The 16,382-nt window shown below is 35.7% G+C and overlaps 1 protein-coding gene across 1 annotated transcript in view; it reads right to left on the bottom strand.

Moving 5' to 3' along the window:
* The window catches only part of stg1 (stargazin-like protein), a 246,516-nt gene extending 243,821 nt beyond the window's left edge, over positions 1 to 2,695 (bottom strand). Inside the window, exon 1 of the mRNA XM_073979640.1 lies at positions 1,086 to 2,695. Coding sequence (XP_073835741.1) covers positions 1,086 to 2,281 — 1,196 coding nt within the window. The 5' untranslated portion in view covers positions 2,282 to 2,695. The remainder of the gene's footprint in view (positions 1 to 1,085) is intronic.
* Between the last annotated feature and the right edge of the window lie 13,687 nt (positions 2,696 to 16,382).

Raw genomic sequence — 16,382 nt, 5'->3', positions numbered from 1 at the left:
TTTGTTGTAACAACTTGTATTCACCCCTTCCCATACGATGGTACAAGTTTCATTTGGGGCAAGTCCATACTTCCTGAGCAAATCGCCTGAAAGGTGCAAAAACCCTTATGACACCTTATGTAGTGGTTGGAGCGCAAGATAACTCTTGAACGGATCTGTCGATTCGGTCCAAAATTTGGTCTTCGTAATATTTTGTTCAAACATCGTATAAGTTCGAAGATAAGCCGTATGGACTATATTTGTCCACTCCTTCGGGTACCTCCCACACAAAATTTCGGATAAGTTCACTTTAAGACCTGCTCTCGAATCACTTTGATTGTTGTTGAAGCTGTGTCATTTACGACGGTAAATGCTTTTTAGGGGCAAGTCCATACTTCTTGAAAAAACAGCCCAAAAGGTCTCCAAACTTAGTTTCAGTTCGAAGATTGGCAACAAACTCCTGTAATTCCCTCCAATATTTAAAAAATTTTCACTACAATGGTATGCGTGATATCCCTTAAACGGGGCAACCAAATTGGTCCAAACGTTGGATCTCCTAATATTTTGTCTAAATTTAGTTGAACTTCTAAAATGGCCGATATCGATCTTCTCCTTATGTTACCTCCCCCACAAAAGTTCAACAATTGCGTCGATCTGTTCGTAGATGAAAGTTTCAATTCACATAGGCTCTCTGTCGGCAAAGCAGACTGATACTTTTTTACTTGTTGTTATTGATTTCAACCTTTGGATTTAACTTACAACATTTAGGGATTAATTGAATTTTTCAACTTCTTGGTAAATTCATGGAACTTTTAGTGTTCCAATTAAAGTAAGCAACAACTTGTTGCTGTTATCGTTTTCTACAAATGCCCCTGCATAGTTGTTGTTACTCGTAGTTAGCATGCAATGTTTATTAGTTTATTTCGTTTCCTTTGCCATAACCTAACCACAACCTGCCTGCTACTAGGAATAATGATGACATCGTCCTTATGGTTATTGTTGCCCTGCCTCATTGTCATCATCTGTTATTTTTGCCTAGGATGATGCTTCAGTTCAAATTCAATGTTTATCTCTGTTTTGCTTTTCTTATTTGTTGTTCTACTTACCTGGCAGCAACAGGTGTTATAATCCATAAATATCCACCAGTATTTCTTTCCATGGCTGTTGTACATGGAGGCACCATTGAACGTCGGTAGGGTGTAAATTCGTCTAGATGGGATATTATTGGTGGTGGTGCTGCTGATACTTGTCTAAAGTCACGTTGTTGAGCTGTAGTTGATGGGTGTTGCAACAACTTTTGTTGTTGCAAATGTCTTTGCTGCTGCTGCAGTTGTTGATGCTGTGAAAAACCATTCAATTTACTGAGATTAGTACATGAATTATTCATGCTGGTATTTAGATCACTGGCCACTGACATGGTACGTCCATTCACACCCATATGTGTTAGACCACCACTGGCATTGATGGTGTTGGTGTTAGGGTTGCCATGGTCGATTGGCGGGAAACCAGTGGAGGGAATACTACCGGAAATTGTATTTATAACACCCATCATTTTGTTCTCATTAGTGGTGACTGGAGGAGAGCTTTGATTGTTGTTGCCAACCGTTGTTGTTGATGTTGTTGCAATAATTGTATTGCTGTTGCCAATTGAATTCTGTTTGTTGCTAGAATTTAAAGAATTATTATGTTGCTGGTGGTGTTGTTGTTGTCCGGCATATATGTCACCACCATTGGCTGCAAACGAGTGCAGTGACAAAGACGATTGCGAAATATTAATGGGATTCCTTGGCAATGTGGCATAGGGTGAATGCAGATACAATTGTGAGCTACCAACCAGACTGCTATTTGATGGTTTCTCTATGGAAGCATGTGCCGTATGTTTGTATTGCTGTTGACGTTGTTGGGACTCATCGTTAGCTTTATTTGCAGCAAATGTTTTCAATAGACTTGCTGAAGATGTTGATAATGACGCCGACGTAGACAATGTCGATTTTGTTGTTGTTGCTGCTGCTGAATTGGTAGCATGATTTGAAACTGTTGATGTTGATGCTGTTATTATTGCAGTAGAAGAGCCATGGTGAGTGGATTTAACTAATGGAGGCTGCTGGTGACCACTAATATTGCCATTTTGTAGCTGCTGGTGCTTTTGTGGGTATTGTTGTAACTGGCCTGCGGTAAAATTAGCATTTGTCGTTTTTATATCACCATTGTCGCTGCCGCCAACTACAGTAACTGGATCTGTGTCAACACTGTGCGAGGATGCCACACGAAAAACATTTGGCACTGAGGGATAATCGCGCATAATTTGCTGTTTATCTTGGCCTTACCCACTTGGTTGCCGCGTAAAATTCGGCCGACTTTGCCACCGTCACCCTCTGGCTTATAGACTAGACGAGGTAATTTAATAATATACATGCACACACACACAAGCGTGCGCCTAAAGCGGAAAAGAGCTGCGAAATGCGACGTTTGTAAATGTTTTGTATCTTCCGGGGAAAACTTTTGTTTTTTTTGCGTTTTTTTAACCCCAATATTAATGACACACACGAGCAAATGAAACTGGGGAGCAACAAACTAGTTTTAAATTATGTAAAGTGCCTCAAAGTATGCACTATTTTTAGGTTTTTTCAAAGTTCCTTAAAGAGTGCACTACTGTTTATTTTATTTTTGTAAGCTTCGTTAAGTTTGGACAAATGTCAGTTTATTTTTTTAATTTCTATTTGGAATGAAGAACATATTTATCAGATTTAGTTAATAATTATAATTTGTACAGAATTTTGCTAAATTAAAAATACAGTATTTTAATTGGGTTTTGTATTCACTATATTTTTTAATTTTTTGTTTGTAATTTTCTGTTTCCGAAAGTATTATAAAATATTTAATTATATTTTACACTTTTATATATAGCTTTGTTTTGGCCGTTTGTTGTTGTTTTTTGTAACAACACGTATCTCCAGTTCATTGTTGTTGTTTTCAATGGTTGTTAGTATTTTAAACACGGTTGTAATGTCACATTTAACGCCCTCTAAAGGTGGTGAGCAAAAATTTACCACGCGTTGAACCATGAAAACGATAAATGTTTCGGATTTGGCATGAGGTAGTCAGAAATCCTTGTAAAACACTTACGGTAGAAAATTTAAGACAACATATTCATCCAAAATGATCCCACATCATCTTCCGGCCAAATACAAAATCGCTTAGGTTTAAAAATTAGCAAAAGAACGATTCACAGAAGACCGGTAGAGCCGGGCATATTCCGCCAACGACAAGCAAAAAACTTTCATATTGACAAAAAATGAAAAAGTCAGACTTGAATTCCCCAAGACCTATCTTAACTGTAGTGTCCAAAATTGCAGGACTGTGCTGTTTTCTGATGAATCTAAGTTAAGTTTAAAGGATTCAGATGGCATAAGGCGTGGACCTAATAGGCAACGGTTCAATCCTAAACATTGCAAAGAAACTGTAAAACATGGAAGCGGCAACATAATGGTAATGGGTCTTTTCTCGGGCAAAGAATTGGGGCAATTCATAAAATTAATGGAATTATGGATCATTTCAATTATCGTAACGTATTACATGGTTAAGGAGTGATTGCAAAACAATTCGACCTGCCTAATCATGGGGGGGGGGGGGGGGTTAACTCAAAAATCAACAGAAAAAAATTTCAAAACCAAAAAAAAAAAAAAAAATTATTTGAAGCCGCAAAAATAACCTGGGATGGCAATATGGACTGAAATAATTAATAATTTAATATCCTCTATGCATAGAAGACATGTGTGTGTCATCCAGAATAAAGGATACGCAACAAAATATTGATTTCACTAGTTATTTTTGTTATTTAGTTTTGTCCATTTATATTTGCGACTTAAAATGTTTTTTTTTAATTTTATCTTCTTTTATTAAATTCAGAATATCCCTGTGCAACACTGAAAATGAAAACAACTTATAATAAGCATTTTCTGAAAGTATATATTAAGACTACAAAAGCCCTAGTTGGGTTTTACTTTGTTAGATCGGGTTTGGATTTTACAGCCCCATAAACCGGGCTAAAGCGACCATTTTTTCCATTATTCGGGGCTTTATCTCTAAAACTAATAAGAATTTTGCTTTGCGGTCTTCAGCAATAGTATGGCCCTAAAGTATCAAACAAAAGAACTAGGAAACAGTAGTAGCTAAACTATTGGGAATCGAAACAAGTAACCTTTCGCAATTTTGAAAAAATGTTCTAATGGGGTACTTAAATTTTGGACGATGCTGTATATGTAAAGAGTGCGAGGATGGAGAGTGTTTTGAAGACGAAACAAGTAAGAAAGTATCAGTCAGCTGGTCCGACTAGGATATACTCTCTACCTCAACCCAGAGAAAGAAGTATACAATACTTCTGACGTCTAGAGCTTCTGGGTCAATTTCTTCGGAAGTATGGGCTAGCCCTGAAAAAGAATTACACCGTCGTAACAGGGCCCACAAGAAGAACTTGGGGCAAAAAATTCAAAACGACTCACATACGGGAAACATAGGCCAAAAGTCGCTCAAAACTCAAAATATAAAAAATAGCGTTTTTAAAAACAAACTGTTAGTAAACAGTAACCTGACACATTTCCCCATTCGCTGCGACCATCTGTTTATAAAAATCGTCAATGAAAATTGTTTTTGCATCTTCACTCTTAGTTAATTGCGGTACATCTCGTCTTTTATAAATATTTTTTATGATTACTCAAATTTCAATGGTGAAAAACTACATTATGAAAACGTTTGCATAGTTACTTTTGATGTTTTATGCGATTATTAATCGTTGTTGCGCCAATCTGAAATAATCACACTTTTCTCAACTGAAATCATTAAATCCTTTAAATTTTTTTCTGAACTAAAATTGGAATAATTTTAGTTTTACAAAAATAAACAAATTAAAAAGATATTTGGGAAACGTTTGACACTAAATTTTGGTCTGCCTTATTGCCGGGGATCTTATTTATAAGACTAAATCAAACATTTGATATATGTCTTTGTGTTTTATTTCAGCTCGAGTCCATATTTTGTTGTATTCAAATAACAACAAAATGTTTTTAAGTGGATATGAAATTGATTAGTTGCGGGCGGAGGTAGGGAAGACTATAGTTTCAGTTTTCACCAAACAACTTCTTCAGTTCCCTTTGCCGCCGACTCTGCATCGATACGAGTAAACAGGTCAATAAGCCCATCCAGCAAATTAAACAAAATGAGAAATTTCCTGTATGGCCCTAAAGCTGATTACCCTACATATCCACCACTGTTTATACCCTACACCACTATGTGGTAAGGGGTATTATGTGTTAGTGCATTTGTATGTAACATACAAAAGGAAGCGAGATAGACCCATAGTTCCTTCTAGGGATATACATAGAATCACTTTCTGAGTCGATTTATGCATGTCCGTCCGTCCGTCCGTCCGTTCGCAACATACAGGTCGCATTTGTTGACCGATTTCGCTGAAAATTGGGGAATACCATTTTTTTAGCCGTCGGAAGATCAAGTTCGAAGATGGGATATATCGGTCCACGTTTTGGTATAGCCCCCATATAACGGTACCCCCGATTTACGGTATTTTGACGTTATCAGCTACATTTTCAGACCGATTTGGCTATAATTTGACATTTAGGGTTCTTAAGTGTCAATAAACATATATAACAAAACTTGTGGACATAGGTCCACGTTTTGGTATAGCCCCCATATGACGGTACCCCCCGATTTGCGGTATTTTTACGTTTTTAGCTACATTTTCAGACCGATTTAGCTATAAATTGACATTTAGGGTTCTTAAGTATCAATAAACTTATATAAAAAAAGTTGTGGACATAGGTCCACGTTTTGGTATAGCCCCCATATAACGGTACCCCCCAATTTACGGTATTTTGAAGTTTTTAGCTACATTTTCAGACCGATGTAGCCATAATTTAACATTAAGGGTTCTTAAGTGTCAATAAACTTATATAACAAAGTTGTGGACATAGGTCCCGTTTTGGTATAGCCCCCATATAACGGTGCCCCCCGATTTACGGTGTTTTGATGTTTTTAGCTAAATTTTCAAACCGATATAGCTATAATTTAACATTTATGGTTCTTAAGTGTCAATAAACTTATATAACAAAAGTTGTGGACATAGGTCCACGTTTTGGTATAGCCCCCATATAACGGTACCCTCCGATTTGCGGTATTTTGACGGTTTTAGCTACATTTTCAGACCGATGTAGCTATAATTTAACATTTAGGGTTCTTAAGTGTCAATAAACTTATATAACAAAAGTTGTGGACATAGGTCCCCGTTTTGGTATAGCCCCCATATAACGGTGCCCTCCGATTTGCGGTATTTTGACGGTTTTAGCTACATTTTCAGACCGATGTAGCTATAATTTAACATTTAGGGTTCTTAAGTGTCAATAAACTTATATAACAAAAGTTGTGGACATAGGTCCCCGTTTTGGTATAGCCCCCATATGACGGTACCCCCCGATTTGCGGTATTTTTACGTTTTTAGCTACATTTTCAGACCGATTTAGCTATAAATTGACATTTAGGGTTCTTAAGTATCAATAAACTTATATAAAAAAAGTTGTGGACATAGGTCCACGTTTTGGTATAGCCCCCATATAACGGTACCCCCCAATTTACGGTATTTTGAAGTTTTTAGCTACATTTTCAGACCGATGTAGCCATAATTTAACATTAAGGGTTCTTAAGTGTCAATAAACTTATATAACAAAGTTGTGGACATAGGTCCCGTTTTGGTATAGCCCCCATATAACGGTGCCCCCCGATTTACGGTGTTTTGATGTTTTTAGCTAAATTTTCAAACCGATATAGCTATAATTTAACATTTATGGTTCTTAAGTGTCAATAAACTTATATAACAAAAGTTGTGGACATAGGTCCACGTTTTGGTATAGCCCCCATATAACGGTACCCTCCGATTTGCGGTATTTTGACGGTTTTAGCTACATTTTCAGACCGATGTAGCTATAATTTAACATTTAGGGTTCTTAAGTGTCAATAAACTTATATAACAAAAGTTGTGGACATAGGTCCCCGTTTTGGTATAGCCCCCATATAACGGTGCCCTCCGATTTGCGGTATTTTGACGGTTTTAGCTACATTTTCAGACCGATGTAGCTATAATTTAACATTTAGGGTTCTTAAGTGTCAATAAACTTATATAACAAAAGTTGTGGACATAGGTCCCCGTTTTGGTATAGCCCCCATATGACGGTACCCTCCGATTTGCGGTATTTTTACGTTTTTAGCTACATTTTCAGACCGATTTAGCTATAAATTGACATTTAGGGTTCTTAAGTATCAATAAACTTATATAAAAAAAGTTGTGGACATAGGTCCACGTTTTGGTATAGCCCCCATATAACGGTACCCCCCAATTTACGGTATTTTGAAGTTTTTAGCTACATTTTCAGACCGATGTAGCCATAATTTAACATTAAGGGTTCTTAAGTGTCAATAAACTTATATAACAAAGTTGTGGACATAGGTCCCGTTTTGGTATAGCCCCCATATAACGGTGCCCCCCGATTTACGGTGTTTTGATGTTTTTAGCTAAATTTTCAAACCGATATAGCTATAATTTAACATTTATGGTTCTTAAGTGTCAATAAACTTATATAACAAAAGTTGTGGACATAGGTCCACGTTTTGGTATAGCCCCCATATAACGGTACCCTCCGATTTGCGGTATTTTGACGGTTTTAGCTACATTTTCAGACCGATGTAGCTATAATTTAACATTTAGGGTTCTTAAGTGTCAATAAACTTATATAACAAAAGTTGTGGACATAGGTCCCCGTTTTGGTATAGCCCCCATATAACGGTGCCCCCCGATTTACGGTGTTTTGATGTTTTTAGCTACATTTTCAAACCGATATAGCTATAATTTGACATTTATGGTTCTTAAGTGTCAATAAACTTATATAACAAAAGTTGTGGACATAGGTCCACGTTTTGGTATAGCCCCCATATAACGGTACCCTCCGATTTGCGGTATTTTGACGGTTTTAGCTACATTTTCAGACCGATGTAGCTATAATTTAACATTTAGGGTTCTTAAGTGTCAATAAACTTATATAACAAAAGTTGTGGACATAGGTCCCCGTTTTGGTATAGCCCCCATATAACGGTGCCCCCCGATTTACGGTGTTTTGATGTTTTTAGCTACATTTTCAAACCGATATAGCTATAATTTGACATTTATGGTTCTTAAGTGTCAATAAACTTATATAACAAAAGTTGTGGACATAGGTCCACGTTTTGGTATAGCCCCCATATAACGGTACCCTCCGATTTGCGGTATTTTGACGGTTTTAGCTACATTTTCAGACCGATGTAGCTATAATTTAACATTTAGGGTTCTTAAGTGTCAATAAACTTATATAACAAAAGTTGTGGACATAGGTCCCCGTTTTGGTATAGCCCCCATATAACGGTGCCCCCCCGATTTACGGTGTTTTGATGTTTTTAGCTACATTTTCAGACCGATATAGCTATAATTTGACATTTAGGGTTCTTAAGTGTCAATAAACTTATATAACAAAAGTTGTGGACATAGGTCCACGTTTTGGTATAGCCCCCATATAACGGTACCCTCCGATCTGCGGTATTTTGACATTTTTAGCTACATTTTCAGACCGATGTCGCTATAATTTAACATTTAGGGTTCTTAAGTGTCAATAAACTTATATAACAAAAGTTGTGGACATAGGTCCCCGTTTTGGTATAGCCCACATATAACGGTGCCCCCCGATTTACGGTGTTTTGATGTTTTTAGCTACATTTTCAGACCGATATAGCTATAATTTGACATTTAGGGTTCTTAAGTGTCAATAAACTTATATAACAAAAGTTGTGGACATAGGTCCACGTTTCGGTATAGCCCCCATATAACGGTACCCCCCGATTTACGGTGTTTTGACGTTTGTCGCTACATTTTCAGACCGATGTAGCTATAATTTGACATTTAAAGTTCTTAAATGTCAATAAACTTATATGACAAAACTTGTGGACATAGGTCCGCGTTTTGGTATAGCCCCCATATAACGGTACCCTCCGATTTGCGGTATTTTGACGGTTTTAGCTACATTTTCAGACCGATGTAGCTATAATTTAACATTTAGGGTTCTTAAGTGTAAATAAACTTATATAACAAAAGCTGTGGACATAGGTCCCCGTTTTGGTATAGCCCCCATATAACGGTGCCCCCCGATTTACGGTGTTTTGATGTTTTTAGCTACATTTTCAGACCGATTTAGCTATATTTTGACACTTAGGGTTCTTAAGTGTCAATAAACTTATATAACAAAACTTGTGGACATAGGTCCACGTTTTGGTATAGCCCCCATATAACGGTACCCCCGATTTGCGGTGTTTTGACGTTTGTAGCTACATTTTTAGACCGATGTAGCTATAATTTGACATTTAAAGTTCTTAAATGTCAATAAACTTATATGACAAAACTTGTGGACATAGGTCCACGTTTTGGTATAGGCCCCATATAACGGTTCATTTAAGTTCATATTTTCGTATAGCCCAGATACCTCCGAAATAGCTGTTAATGACATTTGAAGTTCCCACGTCATGTACCGATTTTCGACATTTTGAAGATTCTAGCTAAATTTTTTAACCGAATTAGGAGTTATTTGACATTAAAGGCTCCCATCAAAAATTGTCAACATAGGCCCATGTTTTATTATAACCCCTATATAAGATGGGGAATGGAAGTGAATCAAGCGAAATCTGAAATTATGGTGTTTAGAAGAGGAGGTAAACTTGCGGTAAACGAAAAATGGACATATAAAGGAGAAACGTTGCGAATTGTCAATGAGTACAAATACCTAGGAATTGTATTAACCCCAAAACTATCCTTTAGCAAGCATCTTATCAAAAAAAAAGAGGCGGCAAAAATGGCATTAAACTCGACTTGGAAAACTTTTATCGCCAACCCATCAATACACTTAACCGCAAAATGCAAACTGTTTCTATCAGTTTGTCGATCCATTTATACTTATGGAGCACAGGTATGGGAGGCGCATATTTTGAAGAAGTCGACAAACTGTATCGTTATTACATAAAAAGAATATTAAGACTACCAGAAAGCACCCCGAATTACATAATCGCACTGGAGACGGCATACGAACCGGGATTTATATATACGTATTCGCTTCACTTAAATTACCTATCTAAAGTTTTATTTGATCTTGAAGGTCATAGACTGCCACACATTCTTGCACTACAACTACGCAACAAAAACATTTCTTGGTACAAAGATTACATGCTAAGATTGGACGAGCATAATTTATGCAACAGAAATGTCAACACAAGTAAGAAATATTGGACAGATGCAAGCAAAAAACTGCTGCAGGAAATGAAGAACAGGACTTACAACTTACACATTCAAAAAGCTAATCAGAGTGAATATAGATTATTCAAGTTCCTAGACTTTAGCATCGGACCCATCTATTGCAGCAAGAATTACAGTCAAGAATATATCACGCTCATAATGAAGGCTAGAGGTGACCTGTTTTGGCTAAATCATAATAGGTACAGGACTACGAATGAGCAGAGGTGCTCCATGTGCAACATGGGAGAAGGGGAAACATTCGTGCATTTTCTAGGGCGGTGCCCCATATTAACAAGTATACGATCTAGACATGTTAACAAAGCTGAAATGTTATTTGATGAAATTATTTCAATCCTAAATGGTGGTGAAGATTTTTGTTGGATTAGTTTATGCAGATTCTTGAAAGAAACTCTTAAATACCGAAATATGCTAATAAATGAATTTAATTATTAACTGATCAAAAAAAAACTATTTTTATATATACAAATAAATTACTCAATTCTCCAGCTGACGGTTTTAAATACAACCATGCTGAATAATTTCTTTATTTACTTTACGAAATAAAATTGTAATTGTATTAACTATTTATAACGATTTTTGAAAAATAAATAAAAGAAATTGGAAAATAAAAAAAATAAAATAATATAACAGTACCTCCCAGTTTCTAGCCCACCAAAAATTGTCAACATACATAGTTAGATATAGGCACCATAAAAAAGGGCCTCCCGAATGAAGCATAAATGTACATAAACATTATCTGACATTTTAACGTACCCACTTAAAGTTGGGGACAGGAATGAAAAGTAATTAATCCATTTTAGTTCAGAATATTTTATGGTGGAGGGTATGAAAAGTTCGGCCCGGCCGACCTTAATGCTTTTTTACTTGTTTTATGTTGTATTTGCTTTGCAAAGAATACGAACATAGGAATGTTGCTTCAATAAGCGGGGGTAAAACAACAACAATGCATTACGCATTGATCAACAAGGCCAAGGGGGTTTCTTTCTTTTTAGGACCTGTAGATGTTCACAGCTAACGAAGACGGGTGGAACCCCTCGATTTGCATTCACTTTCCTGAAACCATTATTTCGATAAGACGCAATTCTGGTCATATTAAAGTGTATACACTCTCTTTAGCCTGTTACATGTTATTGACTCCCATGATCGATCAATTAAAAAAGTAACTTATACCTATAAATAGTAAAAATGTATAAAACAGAGATATTCCCTCAGTCTATGTGAATTGAAACTTTAATATACGGTCAAATCGAATGTATTTAGGGTCTTTTCAGAATTTTTGGCCTTTTTTGGACATTTGAACTTGCCGACAAAAATGTGGATTAGAATTTAAGTTAAAAAATGTTGCGGAGGAGGTCATTAAAGGTATGGATCGACATAGTCCATTATGGAAATGGTTCTTATTTTGGGAGTCGCATCTTTTCGATTTCAGTGGGTCAGCGTATAACTTTTTGGCCAGTATGCCATTAAGCATGGGCTTGTCCACGGATAACATACATTTCCAAGGCGTCTTCAGACAGATCCTAAACTGCACTTAAACACAAATGTTAAACATTTGAGGGGGAGGTACCCTAAGGAGAGAACCGATATTGCCCATTTTAGACGTTAAACTAAATATGGACAAAATATAAGTAGATCCAAAGTTTGGACCAAATTTCAAGAGATATCGTACACACCATTTTAGTGAAATTTTTTAAAAATATTCACGCAGAGAAAAAATATTTCCCGCTTTTGTTGGAACAAAAACCGATTTACGGTGTTTTGACGTTTGTCGCTACATTTTCAGACCGATGTAGCTATAATTTGACATTTAAAGTTCTTAAATGTCAATAAACTTATATGACAAAACTTGTGGACATAGGTCCGCGTTTTGGTATAGCCCCCATATAACGGTTCCCTCCGATTTGCGGTATTTTGACGGTTTTAGCTACATTTTCAGACCGATGTAGCTATAATTTAACATTTAGGGTTCTTAAGTGTAAATAAACTTATATAACAAAAGCTGTGGACATAGGTCCCCGTTTTGGTATAGCCCCCATATAACGGTGCCCCCCGATTTACGGTGTTTTGATGTTTTTAGCTACATTTTCAGACCGATTTAGCTATATTTTGACACTTAGGGTTCTTAAGTGTCAATAAACTTATATAACAAAACTTGTGGACATAGGTCCACGTTTTGGTATAGCCCCCATATAACGGTACCCCCGATTTGCGGTGTTTTGACGTTTGTAGCTACATTTTTAGACCGATGTAGCTATAATTTGACATTTAAAGTTCTTAAATGTCAATAAACTTATATGACAAAACTTGTGGACATAGGTCCACGTTTTGGTATAGGCCCCATATAACGGTTCATTTAAGTTCATATTTTCGTATAGCCCAGATACCTCCGAAATAGCTGTTAATGACATTTGAAGTTCCCACGTCATGTACCGATTTTCGACATTTTGAAGATTCTAGCTAAATTTTTTAACCGAATTAGGAGTTATTTGACATTAAAGGCTCCCATCAAAAATTGTCAACATAGGCCCATGTTTTATTATAACCCCTATATAAGATGGGGAATGGAAGTGAATCAAGCGAAATCTGAAATTATGGTGTTTAGAAGAGGAGGTAAACTTGCGGTAAACGAAAAATGGACATATAAAGGAGAAACGTTGCGAATTGTCAATGAGTACAAATACCTAGGAATTGTATTAACCCCAAAACTATCCTTTAGCAAGCATCTTATCAAAAAAAAAGAGGCGGCAAAAATGGCATTAAACTCGACTTGGAAAACTTTTATCGCCAACCCATCAATACACTTAACCGCAAAATGCAAACTGTTTCTATCAGTTTGTCGATCCATTTATACTTATGGAGCACAGGTATGGGGAGGCGCATATTTTGAAGAAGTCGACAAACTGTATCGTTATTACATAAAAAGAATATTAAGACTACCAGAAAGCACCCCGAATTACATAATCGCACTGGAGACGGCATACGAACCGGGATTTATATATACGTATTCGCTTCACTTAAATTACCTATCTAAAGTTTTATTTGATCTTGAAGGTCATAGACTGCCACACATTCTTGCACTACAACTACGCAACAAAAACATTTCTTGGTACAAAGATTACATGCTAAGATTGGACGAGCATAATTTATGCAACAGAAATGTCAACACAAGTAAGAAATATTGGACAGATGCAAGCAAAAAACTGCTGCAGGAAATGAAGAACAGGACTTACAACTTACACATTCAAAAAGCTAATCAGAGTGAATATAGATTATTCAAGTTCCTAGACTTTAGCATCGGACCCATCTATTGCAGCAAGAATTACAGTCAAGAATATATCACGCTCATAATGAAGGCTAGAGGTGACCTGTTTTGGCTAAATCATAATAGGTACAGGACTACGAATGAGCAGAGGTGCTCCATGTGCAACATGGGAGAAGGGGAAACATTCGTGCATTTTCTAGGGCGGTGCCCCATATTAACAAGTATACGATCTAGACATGTTAACAAAGCTGAAATGTTATTTGATGAAATTATTTCAATCCTAAATGGTGGTGAAGATTTTTGTTGGATTAGTTTATGCAGATTCTTGAAAGAAACTCTTAAATACCGAAATATGCTAATAAATGAATTTAATTATTAACTGATCAAAAAAAAACTATTTTTATATATACAAATAAATTACTCAATTCTCCAGCTGACGGTTTTAAATACAACCATGCTGAATAATTTCTTTATTTACTTTACGAAATAAAATTGTAATTGTATTAACTATTTATAACGATTTTTGAAAAATAAATAAAAGAAATTGGAAAATAAAAAAAATAAAATAATATAACAGTACCTCCCAGTTTCTAGCCCACCAAAAATTGTCAACATACATAGTTAGATATAGGCACCATAAAAAAGGGCCTCCCGAATGAAGCATAAATGTACATAAACATTATCTGACATTTTAACGTACCCACTTAAAGTTGGGGACAGGAATGAAAAGTAATTAATCCATTTTAGTTCAGAATATTTTATGGTGGAGGGTATGAAAAGTTCGGCCCGGCCGACCTTAATGCTTTTTTACTTGTTTTATGTTGTATTTGCTTTGCAAAGAATACGAACATAGGAATGTTGCTTCAATAAGCGGGGGTAAAACAACAACAATGCATTACGCATTGATCAACAAGGCCAAGGGGGTTTCTTTCTTTTTAGGACCTGTAGATGTTCACAGCTAACGAAGACGGGTGGAACCCCTCGATTTGCATTCACTTTCCTGAAACCATTATTTCGATAAGACGCAATTCTGGTCATATTAAAGTGTATACACTCTCTTTAGCCTGTTACATGTTATTGACTCCCATGATCGATCAATTAAAAAAGTAACTTATACCTATAAATAGTAAAAATGTATAAAACAGAGATATTCCCTCAGTCTATGTGAATTGAAACTTTAATATACGGTCAAATCGAATGTATTTAGGGTCTTTTCAGAATTTTTGGCCTTTTTTGGACATTTGAACTTGCCGACAAAAATGTGGATTAGAATTTAAGTTAAAAAATGTTGCGGAGGAGGTCATTAAAGGTATGGATCGACATAGTCCATTATGGAAATGGTTCTTATTTTGGGAGTCGCATCTTTTCGATTTCAGTGGGTCAGCGTATAACTTTTTGGCCAGTATGCCATTAAGCATGGGCTTGTCCACGGATAACATACATTTCCAAGGCGTCTTCAGACAGATCCTAAACTGCACTTAAACACAAATGTTAAACATTTGAGGGGGAGGTACCCTAAGGAGAGAACCGATATTGCCCATTTTAGACGTTAAACTAAATATGGACAAAATATAAGTAGATCCAAAGTTTGGACCAAATTTCAAGAGATATCGTACACACCATTTTAGTGAAATTTTTTAAAAATATTCACGCAGAGAAAAAATATTTCCCGCTTTTGTTGGAACAAAAATATCAATTTTTGTTCCAAAATTGTATTTGTTTTGTTCAAGCATTGCATTGCAAATCCAGAAATACAATCTTTTGCTCCAAACATAAAAAACAAAAACAACTTTCGGAATTCCGCAATATTGTAAAAATCATTAACAATACCGATTGATAGGAACTATCATAATCTAGAATTTTTACAAAAATATTGTCTTTTAAAAAAATCGCTTTTGTTGTAGTTTTAAATACGTATTGTTATTTTGTTTTTTCAGTAGATACACAATTTTGGATTGAAAATGTCTATTATTAGTTCAAAAATAAATATTTTTGACTATACTCTCTCCCGTTAACTTGTTGAGTATTTGCTCTGGATTCTAGTCGCTGCATTCTTGTTTTGCTCTCTTTAGTTTATGTGTGGCAGCCGGTGAAGTTATTTGTGTTTGCGCATTCTTTGTCCCTAATTAGTTTTTGTTTGGCAGTCAAAGAAAGTGGATCAAAAAATGTAAAACATTAGTGATTATAAACTCAGAAAAACACAACATCCAAGACAAAAATGCAAAAAAAAAATCTAATAATAAAAGTGTCATACATTATTAAATCTATTGAATTCTTTATTATTTTAAAACTGTCGGTGTTTTCTTTTTTTATGGCGTTATCTACTTTTGTCATGTAGTTTTTGTTTTGTTTTTGGTTTTCTCATGTGTTTTTGTAAAGCGGTAAATATAAAAGTGGTGCTTGAAGCAGAATTTGCGTTGCAAGGAGATATTAAAGAAGAATTCCGATAATTCATACATCTTTGACACAATAAATTAAATTTTCTTGAAAACGTCGATCCCTTTTAGGTTCTTTTTGTACTGAATAATGTTTACAACACGCGTTTGTAGTTTTGATCAAAACTATTGTAAATATAGATAATTTTACCTCAACTGTTCTGATTTCTAACAATATTTATTGTCCATTTTACCAATACTATTTTTCATTGTTGTTTGACACCACCTCTTTTGAATCTCTTCTTCTACTATCGTATGTAAGTTGTTATGTGTGTGTGTTTTGTGGAGAGCTAAAATCAAAAAAGGTGGTTGA

Source organism: Musca autumnalis, unplaced genomic scaffold (assembly GCF_047663935.1).
Source record: "Musca autumnalis isolate F117 unplaced genomic scaffold, ASM4766393v1 scaffold_3, whole genome shotgun sequence".
NCBI classification, from domain to species: domain Eukaryota; kingdom Metazoa; phylum Arthropoda; class Insecta; order Diptera; family Muscidae; genus Musca; species Musca autumnalis.
This window is presented reverse-complemented; position numbering and strand designations above follow the sequence as displayed.